The 27,334-nt window shown below is 34.9% G+C and overlaps 1 protein-coding gene across 1 annotated transcript; it reads right to left on the reverse strand.

The window, feature by feature from the left end:
• Window positions 1–2,648: 2,648 nt before the first annotated feature.
• Window positions 2,649–26,526, reverse strand: LOC147071549 (CLIP domain-containing serine protease B4-like). The gene is made up of 9 exons (XM_085947967.1): window positions 26,310–26,526; window positions 18,396–18,529; window positions 16,236–16,389; window positions 14,313–14,609; window positions 11,987–12,164; window positions 8,668–8,898; window positions 6,542–6,693; window positions 4,225–4,414; window positions 2,649–2,889 (listed from the first exon to the last, which is right to left on the reverse strand). The coding sequence occupies exons 1-9, from the start codon at window positions 26,410–26,412 to the stop codon at window positions 2,649–2,651; spliced, it is 1,680 nt and encodes a 559-aa protein (XP_085804093.1). The 5' UTR covers window positions 26,413–26,526.
• Between the last annotated feature and the right edge of the window lie 808 nt (window positions 26,527–27,334).

Raw genomic sequence — 27,334 nt, forward strand, 5'->3', positions numbered from 1 at the left:
AGGCCTCCTTGCCTTTTATTAAATTACGTCTTTCAGTAAACTCTGTCAAAGCTCATTTGAGAGCGTAGCGATCTCAGTCTTGGGCATCTGCTCTTGAGACATTCTTAGGCGTAAAAAACTGGTGATGCTTCACATCTAAACGTAAGGCCTCGTGATACGCTTGATTAAGACCGAGCGTGGTGCGGGGCCATTGGTTTGGAGGGGTCTGTTTGTGTCGAATTTAAGATTTTTTAAATCGAGAATTTGAGTTTGGTTTATTGATTTCTCGAAATTCTCGAATTCTCGAGAAATATTTTAGTTAAAAGAATATCGCCCAGTTAATCCACCCCTGTTCTGCGTAAAAATACCGTATAAAATCATTATGATATTCGAGTAATTCAATTTAATTATAAATTGCCCTGGGTGCAAATTTTAATTATGGCGATAATCTGGTTGGTACTCGTATCTCACGATACGCGGACAATAAAGGTTCGATAACATTGAGCTACTTCACAAGCTGCTAGTCGGCGAGTTTAAAAGCGGACGAGTCAGCTAGTGCGATTGTGATGATGACACTCCACTCGCTCAGAAGCCAACAAGCTAGCGAGTTGAAACCATATGTTGTTTCTTTAATTTGCGGTGAATGTAAATAAAAGTTCATTGGGATTTACGCCAGACCCCAATATTGATAGGGTACATAGGATATTATACTTTATGTATCTTAAAACGTCATTTTTGGTATTATTTGACAGGATGTATTGAGTGGTTCGTTTTTTTACCGGCAGGTTCGCCACTATCGCTCTACTGCGCAGACGCAGATCGGCCCACACGCCAGCGAGTAGCGATAAAAGTAGCCCGGCTCTCAAATTTTCTCGGTAGATTGTTTACAATCTGCTTGTTAGCTAGTTCGATGATGCCACTGGGCGAGTTTACTTGCAGATTGTAAATTCGCCGGCTTGTAGCTTGTAAAGTAGCTCAATGTCATCGAGCCTTAATGGTATTATTAATAGAGAAAACATACCGTATGGTGTAATCACAGATGCTGCGTGTGAGTCACAGGTCAATATGATAACCGCTTTGTAAATACTGTCACATGAGTGTTTTGGTGCGTTTAACAATGTCACTGGATTTAGTTCCGATTGCGTTTTCATTTATTATGAAAATATTGCGTCAACGACTATAATAATATATACAAATAATTACAAGATAAAAAGAACTTTTTGTATACTTACAACGTTTTTAAAATTTCTGTTGAATCATATAAACTTGACTTGACTAGCTTAAACGATCAAAAAAAAAATGTACTTGATAGAAATACTGAATAATAAAATGTCATTTCATATTGATTTCCATAGCAACGCACGCATATATTATTTAATAATTTAATTGCTAGGACCCCCTAAAAACCAATAATGGTATCGAAATAACTTTTCATACAAAACAGAATTAACTAAAAATGAATTAAATTCTACTTAAAGATAGCTAAAAGTATTAAAAAATGCATTGGCATCGTGTTCTGATATATTCTAAAAGTTTCAAATGTCTAGTTAGTCGGGAAGTTAGTTAAAAATCGATTGCAAGATTTGTACCGGACAAACAATCACCGGACAATTAATATGAATACGACCTAAGAAAAACGTTGTAAAATAGTGCTCGATGTCACTACCTTACAATGTTTTACCGTCTTTTTGCTAATCAATATACGATAATCAATCCTGTTAAAATAAAAAAAATACCTGATTCAAATTCAAATTTATTAATTTTACATTTATAATGAACGTGACAAATTATAAATTCAAAGCGTTCACGAGATGAGATAAAAAATATGTGTTAACTAGAAAAAATCATGTTAATTGAAAAAAATAATACGATGCTCGATGGGATTTGAACCCGTATAACTACTGATATTGCGCCAACTGTGCATTAACCAATTTTGCTACGAGCCTCCTATCTAATCGCGACAATTTAAACTAGTAGGTCATACATGCAATGTTGATCAAATCGCATTATTATTGACTATCGGTCTTGTTAACGTTATGTTAATGTTAACAATTTTTAATAAACCATTTATTTTATTCAACGAATAATTCATAAGATTTTGGGAATGTAACATTCCATATATTGAACATACATAGCTTGAAAACACCTCGGACGTCGGTTAGTAATTAGGGTAATTAATATTCCTTAATTTAATACACAAAAGCCGATAGTTAAGATAGCATTTTTTATGTATAACCTACTAGTATAAATTATCGTTATTAGATGAGAGTCTCATAGCATTGATCAATGCACAGATTGGTGCGACACCAATGGTTATACGGGTTCAAATCTCGTCGAGGTTCTTTTTTTTTTTTTCCAAATACGATTTTTTCTAGTGGGTACCTACATGTCTGAAGTGTTTTCAAGTTATGTATGTTGAATATTAATTACCTTTATTACTAACCGACGCCCGGCTCTCGCCAAATATTTTAGTTATAAAGTCTACTTGAACTTATTAACAATTTTTAATGAAGCATTTATTTTATTAAACGAATAATTCACAAGTTTTCAAGTTATTTATGTTCAATATAATATGGAATGTTACATTCTCAAAATCTTGTGAATTATTCGTTGAATAAAAGAAACGGTTTATTTACAATATAATTATTTCCCCATCACTAACACTACGTTCACGGTTTCAAAGAATCTAAAATCCAGTCCATGTAAGATGCTGTCCTGGTATAAACGGTTGGCCATCCAGGTTTTCTGCACTCATTAGAGCCAAAACTCACTCCGTATTTAACGTAGCGGAGCGTTTCTCCAACTTTGACTAAGTCTTTCAATGGACCTCCTGAATCACCAGCACAAGAGTTGACACTTCCGTTCCCTCCAGCACACATTTGGTTGTGCCTAATCCCGTACAGGAGGCTCCTGAAAATTTACAAAATCGTTTAATCTGTTCTATTAGGCAAGATGAGTTTATATAAATGTATGTGAGTACTGAGTAGTCGTCGTCAAAGTTGCAAGCTAATTTTATTAAAAAGAAATGTAACTCTTTACTTGCTTTTTGACCTCCACGGTTTTGATTGAATTTTCCTAAATTTATCCCTACACTCACCTGAATAAGTAACTGACATCAATGAAGATTCAGTTGCATTCTTGATTTAATTGGTTCAACATAGGGGTTTTGATTGAATTGATTTTATGCCTGAGTTTAGGTTCTGTTATGAAAATTAAAAGATTACAATATGATTAACGTAATCAGAAGAGCGTGGGTTCTTTTTTTAGCTTTGTTTTCATATATTTAGGATGTGTCAATATAGGGCGTTTTTCTTCAAAAACTTACACTATAAAGCCATCATATTAAATAAAGTCGACGTTCTCTATCTGATCAGTATTTTCTTTTCATGGTTTTGTTGACTCGTCAAACCTACTCGAAAGGATGGGTTTCTATTGTCCATCAAGATTTACGCGAAACCAAGCTTTGTACCATGTCAGTCGTAGTGATTCTAATTATCCACAAAACACTTTAATTCGGCACTCTTGCTTAAATTACAATATATTGTATTTCTCTACCGTTGATCCTTTCAAAATTCACCTGTTTCGTTGAAACGGGCCAAAAATCTCCAAAATTTTATATAATGGATATTGATCGAATTTTTATGTTACGTTTTTTTTCGTTTCTTATTATTCTCTTTTTCTTAGATCACCCATATTATGTACAAATTTCAATAATTCTTAACACATTTATAATATAGATATACTTATATTAAATACTTAGATATTTAAAAAAAATGTTACTTTTTTTGTTTATAAATTATTCATTATTCTTCCTCATTTTTCTTATGTAGTTTCTTTATATCTATATTCTTCTTACTTTCTATCTTGTTAGGCTATATTATAATTTATATACTTATGGAAACTTTGCTGGTTGCAATAACTTTTCAGTAAGTATTCTATTTTTGAACATATTTGTGTAATCAAAACGTAAATGTTTGTTTCCTTAATAAATAAAAAATAAAATGTAGGTACCTATTATGCATGTAATACTCATTTTCCGATATATATATTTATTTACATATATTATAACCATTCCAAATTCAACACGCATTAAGACTTGCAATACATTTTCAATCAGTTTTCAATAAAAATTTTATTTTTCTGACTGACAAATAGTACCTGAATCTCCGTTTGCTTCAACAAGGAGTAGGTATTTCCAGACAGTTAGTAATATATTTATTATTTTTTTATGGACTTTTCACTAACCTATCGTACACGTTTCCACATTCTTCGTTAGTTACGACTTTAATATTGTCTTGTAAGAGAACGTCAGAATTTTTAGATCCAAAATTTCCATTAACAAAAGAGCCCCATCCGGCCACTCTCATGGCCCGGCTTTCGAGCGCCAGATTTGAAGTCTCGGGAGAAGTTGGTAAACAAATAGGAGCTGAGTTTGCTGTAATATATTTTTAAATTTAACCGCGACTATACTGCTTAAAGACATAGACATCACGTTAATCATTTAACTAACTGAAGTCTTCTTCTGCCGCATCCATGTAAGCGATGTGCCTACAATCTTCCCAACCATGGCTTGGACACTATGCGTCATGGCATACGTCAGGCATACCGTCATGGCATACCCTCACATGTTCCGCAGTTTCCTTGGTGCCACATTCGCACTTTGAAGGATCACGAAGTATCCCCACTTCTTCATATTGTTTTTGGTCGTAGTTACTCCGGTTCGTATCCTAATTATTGTCCTCCAAAATGGAAAGTCCTGCATGGCCCCAGATGGTAGCTTCTCGTCGACAATCATTGAGAAGGTTACGTAGTCGCATCTCATAGTTTACATACATTCGTATTTTTAAGGTTTTTTTAATAGTATAATTGTGTCGTGTTGATAATATAATAATATGTATATAGTCGAACTTGGTTATTACGAGGAAGATGGGACCGACTGAATTTGCTCGTTATAAACATTACTCGTTATATCGTTTTTCGCGCCACGTTCTATTTAAGCATAAAGCATAAAAAATCTGAAAACCATTGTAAATATCCCCGAAACAAGCATGGCATTCATAAACTACAAAAGAAGTTGTTTATTGTAATGAGCCGCCGGCGCTGGTAGGTAACTGCTGACTTGGATTTTTTACATGCAATTTCTACCATATGCGTGGATACTGTTTCAATGTTGTCGGCGAAAACACCACTAGGTCCTTAAACACTTAACTAGTGTCATAAACGTAATCCGATCCCGGCGGCATCCTGCCCGGTCGGATTTTATTGCTTAGGGTTGCCAATTATCTTGCATTTAAAAAATTTGCGGCGTCTTACTGCGGGCGTGAAGATCTCTTCACATAATTTTTGCTGTCCGTATGATAAGCTTCATTATTTTATTTTATATACACTAGAATCATTTTTATTTTCATAATTTCCCTGTGCTCTTCTCTCCCCGGCACTTTGCATTAGAAAGTAACTTTAAACTCAGTCAGAGCTCACTCTGAGCGTAGCAACCTTAGTCATGGGTATCTCCTCCTAAATTCGCGGGCATTCCCGGCCTAAAACTTAACTAGATGCTTCACATCGCCAATGTAGGACCACGTGATACGCCCGATTAAGACCGGGTGTGGTGCGTGGCGGGTTTTGGTTTGGAGGGATTAACTTCAATGCTTAGGGTTTAAAATGTTGTTTTTAAACGATCGACACATTAACAGTTGAACATTTTTGACGAAATTTTTGCTCGGTATACCCGATTAATAGCTCGTTATAAATGGGAATAAATGTATGGAGAAAATCATAAACTATAATAATTATTTAGCTTATTTAATTATTTATTAGTTAAATTATTTAACGAATGTTTCTTCATTACATCGGAGATTTCGCTATTTCCGTGATCGGAATAACCGAGTTCGACTGTATTTCTGTCGGGGATCGAAATGGAGGGTTCAAATGAAGTCTGTTGGAATTTAATTTTATTTTATTTTTGCTCACTTATGGAATTTGTGGGTTGTAAAGAATTCTATTTCGATCGCTGAATACTACTGCTCAAAATATTTTTCACATTAAAAACTATTTATTTTCTTTTTGTTTCAGTCTATGTCTATGTCTATGTCTATGTCTATGTCTATGTCTATGTCTATGTCTATGTCTATGTCTATGTCTATGTCTATGTCTATGTCTATGTCTATGTCTATGTCTATGTCTATGTCTATGTCTATGTCTATGTCTATGTCTATGTCTATGTCTAGGTCTATGTCTATGTCTATGTCTATGTCTATGTCTATGTCTATGTCTATGTCTATGTCTATGTCTATGTCTATGTCTATGTCTATGTCTATGTCTATGTCTATGTCTATGTCTATGTCTATGCCTATGTCTATGTCTATGTCTATGTTTCTAGTCAGATTTTCAGGTTACTCGTCATATTCTCCGCATGTTTACTTTTACGCTAGACTTTTACCTATCTAGAGTGATTAGAGACATTCTATGCATCCCTGTCTAAGCATTCAAATAATGGGAGATGAAGCATGAGAGATGTAATAAGGAAGATCTGGCAATTTAAATCGTCTGGTCGATTACTTACATTCTGCTTTAATCGGTTTCCTCAACCTGATTAGGCCAATATCGTTTCCCTTGTTGACCGAGTTGTATCCTGGGTAATAGAAGACTGCTTCGATGGTAATGTCTTGAAAGTCTGGGACGCAGTAGATACGGGTTCCATAATTCTCACAATCTCTATTTTTAGAGATGTCATGCTCACCAACCCTCACTCCTCATACATACCGGCTGGCAACGCCGTCAAACAGTGAGCAGCTGTCAGGATGTATCGTGAGTTGATGATTGTTTTTCCGCAGCCGAATTGAATTGCTTTTAATGTAAGATTTTTGAAAATATTTAATGTTTTTTTATAATAGTACTCTATAGTCAATAGGTATTATAAAACACAAAGTGTGCCTGGAGTTCAACGGCTCCGAATCGGCAGATTCTAGAGAAATTAAATTTTCATTGAAGATTTCTTGGCTAACATTTTGATTAACGCACTATTTTGAGACTTTTGTGTGGTTTAATTCACGAGATAAATGGACATTTAAAGTTTTCTATACTTACACTACAAAATTAGAATGGTCAGTACAGTGTTATTTCATAAGTACTTTTTTTATGAATATGTAGGTTTGGAAAAAGGCAGTCGACACATACAAAGAATTCGACGGCAGTTTTGCTGACTGAGGTTTTGTATATAACCCTATAACCGACATGTCTATTAATGGACTATAAACAATAACGCAAACGGAAATGTAACAGTTGTATTTCTGCCTAGTATTCAATAATAATTATTGATGACTGTACAAGCGTTGAATTTAGGAAGCTTTTATTGCCGCCGGACTTATTTGCACTTGATGAACTTTTGAGGGCTTTAGTTAAAATTATTATCAATATATTCAAATTATTTGTAAAAAATCACTATTTCTACAATGATGATCAATACATATTTTTAAATGTCAACATAATAAATGTACGTATGTAGGTTTTTGCTATAAAATAATATTTAAAAAAAAATTTCATCGCTATATTTATTGATAAGCACCTACTTCTGTTTTTTTCTCTCTTCTTGGTCGTGCACTCATGGCTGACATTGTAAGTATAAGTACACACACCAATTTTATCACACATTGAAGACATCTTAGATTTTTTATGCTAAATATATTATAAAAAGAATACCTTTGTGTGTCAAATGGCATTATTAACTAAAAACCATGAAATTTTGAGTTGTTTCTCTATACAACTAGGGTTAGCTATCAATAATATTATAGGATAGGATCTGACCAAAAATAACGTTATGGTGATTCAATAAATATTTTATTATAGATCTTACAAATTATTAATTTAACATGATCACAGCAGTACTCATACTTGGTAAAGATAATCATGTGAGGAAACACATGTTGTAAAAGTTTTGTTTAAGTGGATAATATCAAGCGATAAACACGTTTTATAAAAATATAAGTAAACAGTGGGAAGCACGGGATGATTTTTAAAAGGTGCCCGTCTGTTGGGTAGCGTATCCGGAAATTTGTACGTAAACAGTTCACCGCAGGACACTAATTCGTGCGCCGCAGTACGTGAAACATGAGTTCGTGTAACATTTAATCAAATGACGAGTTCTTCGTTGAACATTTCACCGTGGTATTTGTACGTATGCTACAATATGTGGAAAATTTTATGAGATGTCTTTACCAGGTTAGGTTATGTTAGGTTAGGTTAGGGTTAATCTAATTGGAACAGTACTATTTGCAAACTATCGCCGCATGTTGTAAGATACGTACAGATGTATTCCACGGTGAAATGTTCAACGAAGATTATTTGATAAAATGTTATACGAACTCATGTTTCACGTACTGCGGTGCATGAATAAGGGTCCCACGATGAACTGCATACGTACAACTTACATGTAACCGTTGTGTAGCTATGTCACCAAAAGCATATTGTGTATGTGACTCATTAGAATCATTTTCCTCCCCATTGATTCCCAGGGCTTCCACCTCTTTCATTTACATTTTGTTACTAACGAATAAACTATATAAATAGTAGAAACTAGATTACCTAGTTGATAAGTATTTATGAATAAATAATATGAAAACAATAAATAAATTTTTGACGTCTTCATGTTCCTCCATTCCATTTATCAGCATTAATATCGGGCTTTTTCATGGTTTGATGTTATAGAGAATCCACTTCATATATGGTGCTACTTTTGTGTATATTCCTAGCGTTTTCTCGGATCCACAGGAGACCATGCTTTCAATGCCGTACTGAACCATGACCTTTGTTTGATATATGCTAGTGAGCATCATGAGTGGTCCACCAGTATCACCGTTACAAGTATTGTCACCTTCTCGTCCTTCCGCACAAATCTGTTTATCGGATATCCGTCTATCGGACCTGAAAGAAAATACAAATTTTTTAGTGTCACATGGAAACTGGAGTAAACGGAGCTAGGTAATAAACTAATAAATCATAATTGGTTATTCCTATGTATATCAGTGACAAACAATGCCAGTTGAACTGAGAAAACTATTATAAAAGACGTAAAAAAGAACTATGGATACCCTGACAAACGAACCATTAGTTCACATTCAGGTCATGATAAAAAAACACACAAATAAATACACAGCAGTATCACGTTTGTATACCCTAGGGATTGCAATTCCGAATGAAAATGTCAATACCGATTTTTCGGTATTTCTTATTGAATACCGCGATTTCTTAAACATTAAAAAAACAGATCGGGCCAACCTTCTTCCAACACCAAGTACACTCCAAAACCTCGAAACAGTCGACGAGTTTGTATATCTTGGATCGACCATCAGTGGAAAGGGCGGATGCGAAGCGGAAATAAGAAGGTGCACACAGATTGCAAAAAGTGCGATGACACGCCTTACCACTATATGGAAGGATCGGGGAATTTCGATTGCCACAAAAATGATGCTTATGCAAACATTAGTGTTCTCGATATTTCTATACGGAGTCGAGTCGTGGACCCTGAAGGCAAGAGAACGGAAGGCAATTGATGCCTTTGAGATGTGGTGTTGGCGCCGAATGCTTTGCATTTCTTAGACGGAGCACAGGACGAACCAGTCATTCATCCAGAGACTGAAGATAAAGGAACGGCTCTCGACGATATGTCTGAGAAGAATTCTGCAGTTTTTTGGACATATTGTCAGGCGTGGACCGGACAACCTGGAGAGACTGGTAGTTTTGGGTAGCCTCCAGGGAAGGCGAAGCATAGGAAGAGCGTCTGCGCGATGGAGCGACCAAGTGAAAGAGCTGACTGGGGGCACCATCCATTCTGCCCTGAGAGAAGCGGAAGATCGAGAAGGATGGAAAGTCTTGGTCGCTCAAAGGATGGCAACATTTAAATGTGGTCACAATCCTCAGCCATGAGTGCACGACAGAAGTAGGTGCTTATCAATAAATATAGCGATGAAATTTTTTTTTAAATATTATTTTATAGCAAAAATCTACATACGTACATTTATTATGTTGACATTTAAAAATATGTATTGAACATAATTGTAGAACTAGTAATTTTTTACAAATAATTTGAATATATTGATAATAATTTTAACTAAAGCTTTCAAAGTTCATCAAGTGCAAATAAGTCCGGCTGCAGTAAAAGCTTCCTAAATTCAACGCTTGTACAGTCATCAATAATTATTATTGAATAATTGAACATTTTTGTCTTTGTCCTTGTTTTCTATTTCAAAATTATATTATGATAATAATTCATCGCGGCAATTGCTTATATAAATATATTTGATGAAATTAGTTTTATTATTTTTTCACCTCTGTTGGATTAACTCAATATATTTGCATTTTAGCAGCACATAGCTTGTAGTTCATTTTCAAAAACATGAACGAGTGTGCTTTCTTAATACCGAAAAATCCGGTATTTTGAATTTTTAAAACCGGTATTTCGGTATTGGTAAATACTTGAATACCGATTTTGATATACCGGTATTGCAATCTCTAGTTTACTCTACAGCACCAAAGTTCCTAGTGTAACACCTTGTATTTTCTGTTCTCCGTTAGTCAATAATATGCATCATGGTGAAAGATACAAAACTATTTTACATTGGTTTCTCATACAAGGCGAATCGTCTACCTACCAGAGGCACCTAGCGGAAAATGCAAACCTTGCAATTTGATATTTTTTTTAAAATTTACAATTTAAACTGTATTAATTAATAAATACGATTCTGAACACATTAACAAGAAAAATATTTTTATTTAAAGTCAAACTTGAAATTTTAAAAAATGTTATAAAATAACATATTGTAATAATATAAGATGGGTTATTTTAACAAATTCACATTTTTTTAAAGTTTATCTTTGATTCAAAATAAAAAATATTTTTCTTTTTAATGTTTTCAGATACATATTTATTAATCAATACAGGCCTTCATCCAGCAGTGGATAGATTCAGGCTGATGATGATGATGATGATGATGACAGTTATTGTAAATTATAAAAAAAATGTCTCAAATTGCAACGTTCGTATTTTTCCGCTAGGTGCCTCTAGTAGGTAGACGATTCGCCAATATTGTTTTTAGCAAATTGAAAAAAAACCGTTTTTTCTGTAAAATTTCAAATAAATAGTCGTTGTATTGAACACATAAAATTTAATATATTACAATAAAAAGAATATTACATTTGTTATAAATACAAAACATCTTGAATTTAAACTTATATCGGAGAATATTAGTTTGTTGTGAATCTATGGAGGTTGTTGTAAACAAAAACTGTCGGCCATGACAGTTTAATATAGCACTCCACCGCCATCTTTAGATTAATAAAGCCTGTGCATAACTTTTTGCACAAGCAACGAGTGGTCCACTTTTCAGCTGTCAAAATCGGATCCCAGATTGCTTGACATATTGATTCGCCCTTTCTCGTTTCAAATTAAATTATAAAAAATTCTCAAATCAAATATAATAACTATCAGTGTTATTAATAAATAATATACATTCCTGTTAGGTATTCATCAGCACTGTCAAAGTCAGACTAGTCCTTCACACAAAAACCGGTGGTAATATCGATTTCCAAAAAATGAAGTAGAAGGTGTGTTAATGCTAGTGTATTATTTATCATCTAACTTATCTATTCAAATCAAACCATTCCCTGTGTGAACAGACGTGAAACGACAGATGCGTCAGTATGAGCACTCTATAGAAAAATGACAGGCAATGACAGTTCATACATATAAAACAACGGGAAGAGTGGAAAAAGTAGGACCATTCATTGTGAATGTATCGGTTTTCTACTTGAGTCGGCAATGAGCACTCTGTAATGGGAAGTGTTAATGTAGAAAATTTCAATTTAGTTGGAGAATGTAAGTTTTGAAATTAAACAATATTTTCATATACCTATGAGCTTAGAATATTATATTGTCATGCATCGCTAAATTCTAATCTTATTGTTTATACATTGCGGAGACTGTAAGCCCTCATATGTTGGAGAAAAATAATACCTTTTATATATTTCCGCGCAGCGTTTATTGTTGATGACTAAAACTTCATCCTCCAGCAAGACCTCAGAGGTGTAATTGTATTCTGTGAAGCCCCATCCGGCTACCGTCAGTGACTGGTTATCCATGTTCATGGTTTCCATGCTTTCCAACGTTGGAAGACATATTGGTTGTGAACTAGCTGAAATTCAATAAATATATTTTATGTAGCCAATAGACGGATATCGACGGAAAAATCAATCCTCAGAAATGGCACTCAAATAGAGCGGGTTAACAACAACTAAGAGTGGAGGGAACTAGGGGAGGCCTCCATCTATCAGTGAATCAACCCCGGCTAACGATGATGAGATGGACAGCGTAGACAACAGGGGGAAACGAGGATAGTAAATTATACTTTATTTATAGTGTAGTATTGGCCACCGTCAGTGGCTGGTTATCCATGTTCATGGTTCATGAGGTCGCTTAGTAGATGAAATGGCAATGGGCTGTACACGTCGCTTGGCGAGTGGACAACTACTGGGCAAATGCTGTCATAAAGTGGTACCCAAGGGGCAATAAACAAACACTCACAGGGACGCTCTAAAACCCGCTGGACAGACGAACTCGTATAGTTCGGTGGATGTACGTGACAGCAAATAACTAGAGACCGATAAGAGCGATGGAATAAAATAAGGGAAGCTTTCATCCACCAGTGGATCGACCCCGGCTGGTGATAATATAAACGGGTAAAGTAGACTTATATGGCGACAGGGAGAAATGAGGATTGTAAATTAATTTTCATGGAACAAACCTCAAATGGACATAGTTATGCAGAAAGTAGCCAGTCCACAAAAAATAAAAAATAAATGAGATATGATATAGATCAGATGCGAGAAGGTTTTCTCTATGTTCTGCTGAAAATAGCCAAGCCGCAAACAAATTATTCTTGAAATAAAAGACTATTTACAATTTTACATACATTTGTAATATCATGTTGTTGCTAAAGCGCCATTATCTCATCTCAACATTATTGGGGATTGGTTACATTCTGCATAACTACGTTCATAATAACCTAAATATTAGTAATGATAAATTTTAAAACAAAATAAAAAGCATAGTGTTAGTTAGGGTTGTGTAAAACCATATCGGCCCACGATGGCCGAGCGGGTGATACGTCGGCTTATAATGTCGTGAGTCCCGGGTGAAACCGGCTTCTGACAAATACGCATGTTGTTTTTCAATGTGTGTTTGGTTATCTAATAAGTTGAGCAATGAGTTAACACCCATTTCTTGTTAAAACAAAAAATCTGTTAATACAAACTACACTCTGTGGAGGCCCATATTACGGATGAACTGATATAAAAAAAACTATAACCACAGCAATGACAATTCCGTTCACAGTCTAACACTGGTGACATAAGGGGTATATCAAGAGAGATGCTCGCCTTGGGCATAAGATAATTATAAATTATAAACCAATATTTTTATGCGGTATTGAAGCTAATGGGGGTGGCAATAATCAAGAACTTAGTATGCGTGCCCATTAGCCGGCCAGCCTCTACAACTAGAGGAAATAGCCTATCAGCGCTCTTCGGTCGACTGGCTAACCACCAAACGTTTTCGACGTACCTACAGTAATCCCCTCTTAGCCCCGTTTCATCTCTCTTCATATCAAGACAACACAAACACGCCCTCCAAACCAAACCAGCCCTGCACCACACTCGGTCTTAATCGAGCGTATCACGAGGCACTACGTTTGATGTGAAGCATCTGTACAGTTGTTTACGCCTGGGTTGCCTGGTAATGTCCCAGAAGCAGTTACCCGAGACTGAGGTTGCCACGCTCTCAATTGATATTTGACTGAGTTTACTGATTTTACTCTAATGCAAAGTGCCGGGGAGAGAAAAGGCACAAGAGAATTAACAAAAAAGGGACTTTAATAAATATAGCAAAAAACGAAGTCAATCATACGGACAGCAAAACTTATCTGAATAGATCTTCACGACCGCAGTAAAACGCCGCATTTTTTTAAAAATGCAAGATAATTATTAGCCTTTAGGGCAACCAGGTCGGACGGCCCGATGGGTCCAACAGCTGGTTGGACCGACACGAGTAACCGACAGTACACAATCTACACGGACAGCGTATGGTTATGCTCACCCACCGGCCCTCGCGTCTTGTAGCACTGGCTGGCCATCGTAATGAGCGCGCAGGCTTAGGTGGAATCGATTTATATTTTATGGGTATTTTAAAGATACACTGTACAGTTTACAGTATTGTTCTATAAATAATAAATGTTTTTAATTTTAAATTTCGTTCTGGTATAGTTTTTAAAAGTATATGTAGGTACATATCGTAAAATCGATTCTGGCATCTAATCGGATAAGTGCAATATCATTCTGGCGAGTCTCCGGATTGTAATAAGCGTGTGGTATTGGCTCCAAGATCTTGAATTCTTGAGGTTCTGCTGCACATATTTTGTCTTTTCCTCTCCCTACGCAATCGAATTCGGACGAGATGTCATGATCTCCGACTCGGACTTTATCCAGAGTTATTCCTTGAGGAAGTTTTGTGACGCAGTGAGCTGCTGTCAGGATGTACAACTCATTGATTATGGTTCCTGCACAGGCTTCTTTCACAGACCCATCTGTTTGGAATAAAGAAGTTGAATTATTTATAACTATTCAAACACATTTGTAGTGTGGTTTATAAACACACTAGATAAGCGTGAAGTCTGATAATTTTGAAAGAAAATATGACATAGTTAGAGCGAGAGACAACGATAACCCTATTATAGGCTTACTTTTTTATATATATAAATAACCATGCCCTTGCTTTTTCGTACAAGGTGGTTGGGAGGGTTCGTCGTATTGATGTGTAGTTAATTACGTTCCTCCATTTATATCTTTAATTTACTTTATGGCCAGAATTAAATATTTTGTGTAGTGTTCTTGTGTTGTTTTATTGTTTAGTATTTCGTAAGGTTTTTGGAGGTCAATATCATGGTTATGCTGTCTTCATAGAGTCCTAATGCCAGCGCTCCATTGGCGAGCCAAAAGTCCGAGGACAATAAATCGTCCGATTTGTCTATGTTCTGCTACTGATCAACGAACGAATAAAAAAAGTAGAGCTGTCAAAAGTCAAAAGTTGCGATTATCGTAAGGTCTTCCGACAATCCTATAATTTTGTGTTATTTATTTGTAGACTTGCATAAAATAATATAGCAGTGAAAACAACACAAGTTTTACGTTTTCTTTTATGAATTTCATAAATATAAATAAAAAAATAATTGATAAATCTCTCATTTTCTAATGTGTAAATTAACAAATTAATCAATGAAAATGTTTAAAACAATTAAGTACAGATTTTTTTCAGTCCGAATGATTGCGTATGGATGTCAAATCGAATGTACGTAGTGATCGACGAACGAAGTCTGGCAACTCGGAGAGTAAATAATATCAAACATGTTTGAAATCCAACGAACCTGGTCTGCGGATCAAAAAGTCCGCAGATCTGGGGTGCTCCACACAAAAAGTCCGAAGACTGTAAATCGTCTGACTTGCGTGCCAATGGAGCGCCGGCAAACGAGTCCATCGCTCCCTTTATAGTATAAGGCAGTCTTTGATGACATGCCACACAGTTTGAAATGTGTAGCCGTCACATGGACAACAGTCATCGTCCTTCAATTTAAATCTTTTTAGATTGGCTAGCACTGCACTGTGGCCTGTTAGTATAATATTATTATGTGTGAGTTTGTGTGATATTTTTATGTTCCTGGCAAGAGTGATGGCAGAGTTTATGTTTGGAATAAATTTCTGCGTTATTGATCCTGTGGCGGATGTTGTGTATCAGTGGCAGCTCTGTTATGTCTTCCTTTAGTTTTTGTTTTGCGTAACTTAGAGAGAAGTGTGTATAGGTTGAAGGTTTTTTTAAATCTGCTGTGGCTTGTTTAGCGTATTTATCAGCCTCCTTGTTCTCGGCAATCCCTGTGTGACTTTTTATCCAGAAGAATATAGACTTCATTATGTAAAAGCAATCGGAGTTAATGACAGTACCATTCATTTAATTTACTATATTATGTAATTAGTGCGTAGTAGAAGAAATCGCAATATGCGAAATTTCATGGTTAACCTTTTCTACTATAATTAATTAATGCAGGGAAAATAATATTCGCTGATACCAATGTAAAATAATAAAAAAAAGAAAATTACTGCTGGCTTCTTGACTTTCTGGTGTGGGTGTGCTTTAAATATTCATTGTCCTATTGACTTACTTATAGATTGCATAATAATTGCCATCCATGGGTGTTGGAAGAGTGTAGACGTAGTGTTTCCAGCTATTCTTCCAATTGATTTACCGCATTTCTCTGGAATTAGGTCATGGTTCGGATGATCAATAATATTCGGAGAGATTTTTGGACAGCACACCTGAAAACCGCACACAATATTTATATTTTCATACGTCGTACTTGCACATAGGGGTTAAAATACCCGTATTTCAAAACCGGTATTCAATTATTTATCGATACTGAAATACCGGTTTCAAAAATCCAAAACACCGTTATTATCGGTATTAAGAAAGCATGTATGTTTAAGTTTTTCGAAAATGAATTTAATGTCAATTTTTCATTACTTACTACTTTATTGAATTGCTGCCAAAATTCAAATATGAAGCGCCTAGTTTCAAAAGCCCCTAAAACGGTTTTTGAAAATTTTTGAGTTAGATATGTAGTTAGATGGATATTTTTGCGACATACGTTAAAGTTCCCACCACCACTCGTCATATATACACAGCCGTGGATATGCACGGCCTATGATGGCCTAAGATTCAACTTAAAAAAACGCCAAAATTCGTCAATACATATGACCAAAAATTAGGGTAAATTTCAAAACCCGCTAAAATGGTTGGGTGTGCTATTCAAATACCGCTAAAATGGAAAGCCAAAATACTCTTTAGAATGTAACTTATAAAAAAATAAATACATAAAGTTCACAGATTTAATAGATATGATTTTTTCTCATTTTTCTCAAAACTACCTAAAATCGTTTTTCTCATTTTTCTCAGAACTACCAAAAATCGTTTTAGGGGCTTTTGAAACAAGGCGCTTTATATATTGACTGAAACCAACAATAGTTGAATAAAAAGAAAACGAAATCCCTCAAGTATGCTTATAGAATTGTCGCGTTGAATTAAAATATTTCGAAAAATAAATATTCGTGCCAAATATTTCGAATTATTCTATTGACTATTGATTCACCATTGATAATAGAGAATACGTTTTATGACTTAGCACTTTTTACTACACTGATATGCCTCTTTGTCTGATTACTTCTCATAAAATTAGATCAAATGATATGTAGTAATAATTAAATAAATAGATGATAAAATATATGTATTTTTAACAATGTATTTTTAGAATAATTCATCCTGAGTGCAAATTTATGAAAAATAATTACAAGATAAAAAGAACTTTTTATATACCACGTTTTTAAATTTTCTGTTGAATCAAATAAATTTGACAATTCTATGTATTAATAATTTAGGACAAATAAGGCAATTGTCAACAAATCATTTTTTTTTCTATTTTGAAAGAAACAAACAAATATAGAATACTGAAATGTCATTTTGATTTCCATAGTAACGCACGTATATATTAATAATTTAGTTGCTAGGACCCTAGACCCCTAGCAACCAATAATAGTGGATTGGATTACGGATTTCTTCCGAAATAGCTTTTCATACAAAACAGAATAATTAACTGAAAATGAATTCAATTCTACTTAAAGATGGCTAAAAGTATTGAAAAAATGCATTGGCATCGTGCTCTGATATATTCTAAAAGTTTCAAATGTCTAGCTAGTCGGGAAGTTAATTAAAAATCGATTGCACGATTTGTACCGGACAAATAAGAATACGACATAATAAAAACGTTGTAAAATAGCCCAAATGATTAGAAGGTGCAAAGGACGTGTAAACAAGCCCTAACATTCGCACTCAGATTAACAGAATCCGTTTCTACATACTTACGAGATCGGCGCTAACAGAACCTAACCTAGCCTAACAAAACACTTTATCTCTTGAAATTATATCTGTAACGGGCTTGAAACGTCGAGGAACCAAACAAGAAAAACAAACGGTGAGAACTCAAACACATTATAACATAATAAGCAACAATAAAATTTATAAATACTATTTTATTATTATATCAAATTCATATTTTTTTCATAGAAACTTCCGTCTTTGATTTATTTCTTATTTGTGTGTTTTGATGGGTAAATGTGAACATTTATATTATGCATTTACACAGTCTTGTAAATATTTTCAATCAAAAAGCTTTGATCTGCATTATTTATGTCGGATATTAATAGCCTACGTCCACCTTACGTCACTGGGTAGTGGGTACTAGGTATTGAAAAAGAAAATTATGATTAACCATTGCAGTCGTAGAGTCGTCACTGCATTCGTTTTGAACATAAATGGAACTTCCATCATCAATCATCGGAAAGCACTTATTCAGTTCCATACATTTTCCTAGATAGTTGTCAGCCGTGACGCATTGCTTTGAATCTGAAAAACAATATATTATTTATTAACGAGTAAATTCAATGAAAAGAATTAGGTACATTGAATAACTTCAATACACTTTTCCATAATATATATCGGGGGCAATGACATATTAAATGGACAACTCACTTCATACCCGGCGCGCACGAGAAATTGTGCATGAAAGTCATTCACAGATGTATATGTAGATGTCACGTGACCATATGACGTATCCGTTTCCATTATGCGATACAAGCTTCGAGAATTTATAGTAATATAACCTTTATTGTAATGGCGTATTAGTGTCATGACTCATTGCGTTAGAAACAGATTCTCGGTTACTTACGACTTCTCGGAGATTAGGCGCAAGTGAGCCCAGCGAATCACAGGCGACTGACTGTCCAATGGTTCCTGTCATTCAATTGCATTGAATAAACATTCATCAATATCTTAAAATGCCATTTTATAAATAATAAATAATACTAACACATGAAAAGTGATATTCCATCTTTCTTGGAGTGTTTAGTAGATTTTTTTACAATTTTTAACTAGGCACATTGGCATTTTGTAACACAATAATAACGGTGGAGTCGAAACCTGACAGTCAGAAATTTTGTATGGGCAGACCCAGCGGTGTCGCCAGACCGCTTGCAAGCAGAATGTTCATTTGAGCGTAGGATACCGATATTAAAATATGAATTTCGCCATCCGGCAGACCCGACACAAAGTGAGTGTCATTTTATTTTCTAGATGCTTCGTCCATATTAATGTCATTGATCGGGGGTTATCGAGGATGGTGATGAAGCCCCGATGTTAAGATTATCTTATTTAGAAGGCTGCGTTGAGTGTGCGTGATATGGTAAATTCGGGTGGTGAAGAATAATACACAGTGGTGGTATTTTCTTGGTTTTATACTGTAGATATAACGTTTGGATAAACACGCCACTAATAAAGGACAATCACATTGGTTTTATGTTGAATTGGAAGGTTTATATTATAATTTGTTGCGCGCATATATTGACTACGTTGCTGAAAGGCTAAATGCATCGCTCTAGGACCGTCTACGACAGTCGAGATGCAACTTTTTCCTTTTCCGTTTTTGCGTAGTTATCTAGGGTCTATCAATGACCAGCTTGTAGGTTTATATACGAAACCTCTACAGATAAACCCGATTTTAATATGCCAGTTTGAACATTTCGATAGTCAACTGTAAAAGATGCTGTTTTGTTTTGTGAAAATATACAACATTTTTATGAATATTAGTTATCACACGGAAGTACAACATCACATAGAATATTTATTATAAATTTAATTGGATATAATTATTGTCTAATTTTATCGCGTGATCTATAAGCGAAACAGTGGTTGGCTGAACCATATTTGAATACTGAAGGCAACAGGTACTACAGCGGGAAACACGATGTATTATTTTAACATGGAACATGTTTTACTCTCCGAGCCAACATCGTTACGAAAATTTAGTGGAGTCTCGCTGCGCCAGCAAGCTTATCGTTCAGCAGTGTTCAGTGTTGCTGCGGTGCTCGCTGGCGGTGCAACCTAATATTTTATTCTGTTATTGTTCACTAATTTGCTAACAGTGCAACATTATGTTCGTCTGTAGAAAAGTATAATTGTTCAAATCCTTTGGATTCGGTTAATTTTGCAAATAAATTTTCTTTCGAATTTGGAAAACCAGCATTCAGAGATTCAGTATGTAGAAAATCAGATATTCGGCAGCCAACACGCTAAAACATGTTCCATGTTTAATAATTTTAGCCGTCAGGGTTTAAACATTTTTGTTTTCTGTCCCAATATTATGAGCTCACTCTATTTGTTTTATATTTTATCTAAATATACGCATCTATTCTATACACAAGACTAAACAGTCAAAATTGTCTATCTCGCTCTAAAATTTACCACAGCCAAAAGAGGTGCTGTTAAAACAAAGCACTTATTATAATAATTACAACTAACTTATAGTATTTTTTACAATACGTGCTAATATTTCAATACAAACCTACCCTAGATAGCTGCCGTAGCGGCTAAAAGCAGTCATGGGTATAGAATAGATGCGATGAACCTATATTTAATGAATAAAAGTAAATGTAACTCTTTTGAAAGATTGCGTTAATGAGCCAAAATATCGAAAAATGTTGAAATATAAATATGCTTAATATGAACAATTAACTATTTTTTTTATTCAACGAGACAAAAACGTTGTGAAGGAAAAAGTTAGAATACGAAACGAAATAAGTGAAAACAACTTTCTTCAAAACCCCCTTACATTGTCAGAGCTAGAAAGCGTCATAAAAGATATGAAGAATCACAAAGCAGCCGGATTCGATGAACTGAGAGGAGAACAAATTAAACATTTCGGACCCAAAGCTCTGCAATGGCTACTACAAATGTTCAATACATGCGTAAAAACTTTTCGGATTCCCAAAATCTGGAGGAAAGCACGGGTAGTTGCTCTTCTTAAACCAGGTAAAGAAGCTAATGATCTAAAGCACCTCCGACCGGTTTCGCTACTATGCCATCTTTTTAAACTGTTTGAAAGACTAATGCTTAATCGCATCTCAAATTTCCTGGATGAAAACATAATCAAAGAGCAGGCTGGTTTCAAGTCTGGAAAATCGTGCTGTGGACAAATTCTAAATCTAACACAGCATATCGAAGACGGATATGAACGAAAAGAAATAACTGGCGTAGTATTCATCGACCTTACCGCTGCATATTACACGGTAAATCATAAAAAGTTATTGAGAGAACTTTATGAACTTACCGGCGATCTCAACTTAACGACGCTCATAGGGACATTTCTGCAAAATAGACGTTTTTTCGTAACATTACATGGTAAAAATAGCTGATGGCGATCCCAAAAAAACGGCCTGCCTCAAGGAAGTGTGCTGGCTCCAGCCCTATATAATATTTTTACAAACGACCAGCCAAGACCATCGAGTACAAGGCAGTTTATTTACGCGGATGATACGGCCGTAGCAGCTCAAGGCAAGACTTTCGAAGATGTTGAAAATTAACTATCCGTCACGCTGGAGAAACTCTCAGTGTACTACGAGAGCAACCACCTCAAACCGAACCCACGTAAAACACAAGTATGTGCATTTCATCTTCGGAACAAAAAGGCCAAAAGAGAACTACGTGTTACGTGGAGAGGCGATAAAATCGACCACTGCCCAACGCCGAGATACCTGGGTGTACTCCTCGACCGCACACTGACGTTCAAGCAACACTGCATTACTACAAAACTCAAAGTGTGCGCGAGGAACAATATTATAAAGAAACTAACCGGGTCATCTTGGAGAGCGCAACCACATACCCTGCGCACGTCTGCCTTAAGCCTATGCTTCTCAGCCGCAGAATATGCGACACCAGTATGGAGCGCATCTGTGCATACCAAACATGTGGATGTATCAATCAACGAGACAGGTCGCATCATATCGGAATGCCTGCGACCGACCCTCGTTGATAAAATATACCCCATCATAGGCATAGCTCCTCCCGATATACGAAGAGAAGTAGCGGTGAATGTCGTTAGAAGGAAGCAGACGCATGATCCCAGACACCCATTCCATGGTCATCAAGCAGAGACCTCAAGGCTCAAGTCCAGAAAAAACTTCCTTAAAAAGACAACGGAAGTGGATTGCCTCCCAGAAGAGAGTCGTATCCAGAAATGAAAAGAAAGACTCTGCAATCCTTGGATAGAGCCAACAGAGGAACCCTCGCCGGGACACGAACTTCCCTTCGATGCCTGGAAGGCACTGAACAGACTAAGAGTCGGTGTCACAAGGTGCAAGACAAACCTCAAGAAGTGGGGTGTCTTAACCGGCGAGGATGTCTCATGCGAGTGTGGGGAGGTGCAGGATGCGAAGCATATGTTGGTTTGCCCTCGAATTGGGATTGAGTGTGTTGAGGAGGACCTGGTGAAGGCCAATGACAGGGCGGTCTCCGCTGCAACGTTTTGGAAAAGAGCGGTGTGATCCCGGACACGATAAGTAAGTAAGTATTCAACGAAGGATTCATAAGATTTGGGAATGTAACATTCTTTATTGAACATACATAATTTACATTCTTTAAGGAGTTTGATGAAATGAATAGAATGAAAACATGTCATAAAAAATTAGCTTATCAGCATAAAATATTTTCAGAGGGTTGAGAATTTTCCGTTACATGAAATACTATGAATTCAATTCTTACAGGTAGCTACTAATATAAAGAAACTAATCAAATTATTATAAAAAAATAAAAATTTGAATCCTCATATCATAAAAAAATATGAATAAAATATTTACAAAAAGTTAAACCCTGACGGCTAAAATTATTAAACATGGAACATGCTTTGCCTATTGATTCTCTGAATGCTGGTTGTCCAAATTCAAAAGAAAATAAAATAAATTGCGGGGCGCGGGTTTACACGTCGTTCCCGAAGCACTGTTCGCGGCCGGCTGGAGTCTCTCGCGGCCGCGCTACTTTTGTGGCTTTTTCGTTACGGCTGTGCAATTTTTCGTAACGAATACGCCCGGGAGGTCAAGACATCACTCGTGTTTCTTAAATGTATTGATGCAGAAATGAAAGGCCCGGCATTATTAATTATGTACCTTCTTCCTCTTTCTCGAGACAAAGAAACATTATTTTATTGGCAATCAATTCGATCGGGTCATCATGGAAAATAATAACATTTTTATTTCATTCATATGACATCATTCATATGGTATATCACCATATGACAAAGATACATTATTGTAAAAAAAATGCTGTAAACGAAAAAACGAAGAGATTATTTCGTACTGATTTAGTCAACATCCGCTGTGACATCGATGATTAGGTTACTATCTATCATTGCGTCCATTTCTTTTTATCATTTTAAAAACATTAATTACTAATTTTACTAGTATATTATTCATCATTTTATAATTACTAAGTAAAATGGAAAGTCCTCACACAATTATCGGTATAATACCTTAAAACCATTGGAGACAATGTTCTCTATTGAATGAAGCCTAACAGGTCTATGATACTTATTCAGCACTGACATCTGTATTCTAAATATTTGTATGTACAGAGGTTCTCGTTATCTGAGGGTAATTAAGACCGAAAAAATACCTCTGAAAGCCACTCTGCTTAAAACGAGGACCAACATTACTTAGTAAATAGGTTTAATTGGGGCTCGTTTAGAAAAGAAAATTATAATTTGTGAAAATTTGTACTTGATATGAAGTAAATAAAAAACAAACAAATGTAGAATACTGAAATGTCATTTTGATTTCCATAGTAACGCACGTATATATTAATAATTTAGTTGCTAGGACCACCCACTTAGCAACCAATGATAGTGGATTGGATTACGGATTTCTTCCGAAATAACTTTTCAAACAAAACAGAATTAACTGAAAATGAATTCAATTCTACTTAATACTTTGGGCGCGGAAGACGCACACGCCGCGTAATGACCAGGCGGCCGATCGATGTAATTAACGTGCATTTTAAAGGGGGCAATTAAAATCTCATTATCTATTCAGCAGCGAATGCGTTAAAGATGGCTAAAAAAAGAATGCATTGGCATCGTATTCTGATAAATTTGAAAAGTTTCAAATGTCTAGTTAGTCGGGAAGTTAGTTAAAAATCGATTGCAAGATTTGTAGTGGATAAACAACTACCGGACAAATAAGAATATGAGCTAATAAAAACGTTGTAATAAAATTGAAGTGAGCAAGACAGATATCTCGTATGAGTGTGGGATTGAAAGATTGAATGTGATAATTAATTAACGACTGTGTGCTATTGCGCTTTTGTGTTTTTTAAATGTGTTTTTATAGTTTTTTTTGCATTTCACTGCAAATTTGTAACTGCGTGGACTCGGATAACGAATACTCGGATATTGAGAACCCATGTATACATACATATATACCCACAATAATATGTAACAGTGGGCAATGTCCATCTAACACAGGTCCTCTTATTCGCACATCGCGCTAGTCAAAATTCACGCCATCAAAAAATATTTAAACACTTAGAAAATAATTTTAAAAATAATATTTCACATTTTATTAAATATAAGTCCCTAACTTGTAAGTAATATAAATGGTTTTTTCTTGTTATCCTTAAAAATGACGATATCATATCGTCACTGTTCTGGCAGAAGACACTAATTCGAAAAAATGACATATTATATATAACCTTATTAATAAATAAATAAACAGTCTTTATTTTAAAGTCATAATTTTTACGATTACTTAATAAACTCACAAGGTAGACCATTATTTCAAACTTTTTAACAACTTCAAAGTCAAATTACTCAAAACTAGTATTCTCCAGTTAGTGTGTTCTGCCGGAACAGAGACGATGTATTCTTTCATCAAATTGATCATTTCCTTTTGAATAAGTTTGTTCATAGACTTATATTATATCTGAATATGATAATATATACTTAGGTACAATCAGAGCTTTTTTTGTCATGTAACGTGGTGAAATGGTGTTCCGGCACCCTTTTTCATGGCTTTTTTAATGTTTCAAAAGCAATTCGACGAAACAATGTTCGCGCTTACATAGCACAAGTTAATTTTCCTGAATCATCTCATAATATGAAAAAAACATATCCCAAAAAACTATCGCGTTTGATAATATGTGCATTGAATTCTATTACCATTTCTTCAAGTGAATTTGAACGCAAATTTTTGCAAATAAATCTAACTATTACCCTAATAAGAGCTTCGTTGAAAACCAAAACAGTTTCGGCACTTTTGTTCATCAAACTAGTCGGACCACCTTTGACACTTTTCGATCCTTCCAAATACGTTGATCGGTGGTTACTCAGTGGAAGACATTTGGCCATAGACTCTAACACTAAAAAAGGGAATCGAGACGATTTGCCAGATAAAAATTGGATTGAACTTTGGAAATCACCATGTCGCCCACAAGGATGTGACATGTGACCTCTGGGATCGACCAGATAAGTGAGATAAACGCACATCACAAATTTGCTCTAATCGTAAAAGCGCTAATTCTCTTCAAGCTTATTAACAATTTTAAATATGTGGTTGTGTAATTGCATTTTTTGTTTAATGTTTGTTGACACACTGAACACCTTTAATTTTACCTCGAACACTATCTGAAAAACGCTACTATAGAGCGTCATACTGCCTTTAACCTTAGTAATAGGTAGGGGGCCCGCACAAAAATCCTAGACTGGGGGCCCGTTTCAGGTTTGTGAGGGCAGTGAAAATCACTATACACAAATATATTATGATGTTCTTACAACTTTAGTTGTTTATTTGATTAATTTTTTATGCGCTATGATGATATTTGAATATAATTTTCTTTAGTAGGTAAGAAATTTGGTAAAAAGTAAGTTCCGGCACCTTTGTTTTTAAAAAAAAGCCCTGGGTACAATACAATTAATTATAGTCATGTTGTAATATAATGTGTGTTATTTAAATTAATTTAATCGTAAAGTAAGTTAAACCATATTTTCCATTGATACAGTTTATCATTTTTGAGTGTTACAATAATCTATTGACAAGACAAAGTGAGAACTATTTTTTTCCAATGCAAAAATCTACCATTTGACAGTTAGTTGTCGACCATTTGTGCATTTTATCTCTTTCAATGTTGTCGGCACTAAGTGAAAACAGTGTATTTTATTGTGCGAATATAATACTAAAAAATAAAAAATATGTGTTAAATAGATAACTATGTCATTTCTTCATCAGCTTTCAATTTTTATTATTTGTTAACTGAATTGTTAACATATTAAATAAAATAGAATTATTATATTTTAAACAAATTTTACCAGTGTTGATATGAAAAGAATTTACTATCAATCCAATTATCACTATCACTGCTATTAAACACCCTATACCAGTAATTATTATACATTTTATCACAGAACACATTGTAATTTCACTGTTCGTATAATATTGTAGAAAGTTAATTAAGTAGTACAAAAAATATTTCCAAACTTTCCAAGAAACTGTGACAAAATGGACCTCGGAGTGATGATCAGAACGAGTGTCGCGGTATAATGATGGTAAAACCGGAAGAGATGAAACATTTTTATATTGATAAGCAACAGTGGACTAGTGGACAGTACGTTGGTTTTCTTTTTTTGCTGCTGGCATTGTTTCCTAAGCAAAATATTATGTATTCAGAGGTGTTCTAATTCAAATTCAAATAAAAAATTATATAAAACATGAAAAATTACAATAAAAAAACAAAGTGATAATAAATAATATATTTAAATCAAATACATGGTTATAATAACATTAAAAATGCTCACGGAAGTACACCAAATGAACTAAGTAGACTCTATAGCAGGGATAGCGAACCTTTTTGAGAAGACGGTCAAATTATGTTCATTATTTTTTTTCGTGGGTCACTGAGTCACATACTTTTTTATTAGAGAAAAATTCTGGTTTATATCTCATTTAACTAGTCGACGCGTCATGCTGGGCCTCCAGGCTAGAGCCCTGTCATTGTTGGGGCAATTTTGACCCCTCTGAATACTAAAACACATAAAAAAATAATAACAATAGTATTTGTCGATATAGGAATAATGTATTATTTAAATACCAACCTTCCTTTTTATCGATTGTTTAAAATAGTTGTGTAGAATAAAATAAATAAACGCAAATTTATCAATAAACTCGATTTAATTAACTTGGTTACTATCCACTTGGATACCAATTGATTTATTTTAGAATGTTCATTTAATCTGACGAATCCGGTCCTGCATTTTGATAAAATTGTTTACATGGAAAATTGCACACACTCTTTTTATTCTTTTCAATCACACCATATTTATCAAACCATTCTGTT

The sequence above is a fragment of the Rhyacophila brunnea genome, unplaced genomic scaffold (assembly GCF_057557595.1).
Source record: "Rhyacophila brunnea isolate RB1 unplaced genomic scaffold, BYU_Rbru_1.0 scaffold_20, whole genome shotgun sequence".
Lineage (NCBI taxonomy): Eukaryota > Metazoa > Arthropoda > Insecta > Trichoptera > Rhyacophilidae > Rhyacophila > Rhyacophila brunnea.

Coding starts and splice junctions, on each gene's coding strand:
- LOC147071549 (XM_085947967.1), bottom strand. CDS start 26,412: ATGTGTTCTGTGATAAAATGTATAATAATTACTGGTATAGGGTGTTTA. Junction 18,530..26,309: donor TTCTTTTCATATCAACACTG/GTAAAATTTGTT, acceptor ATTGTTTTTCAG/ATTCAAAGCAATGCGTCACG. Junction 14,610..16,235: donor AATTATTATGCAATCTATAA/GTAAGTCAATAG, acceptor TATTCCAAACAG/ATGGGTCTGTGAAAGAAGCC.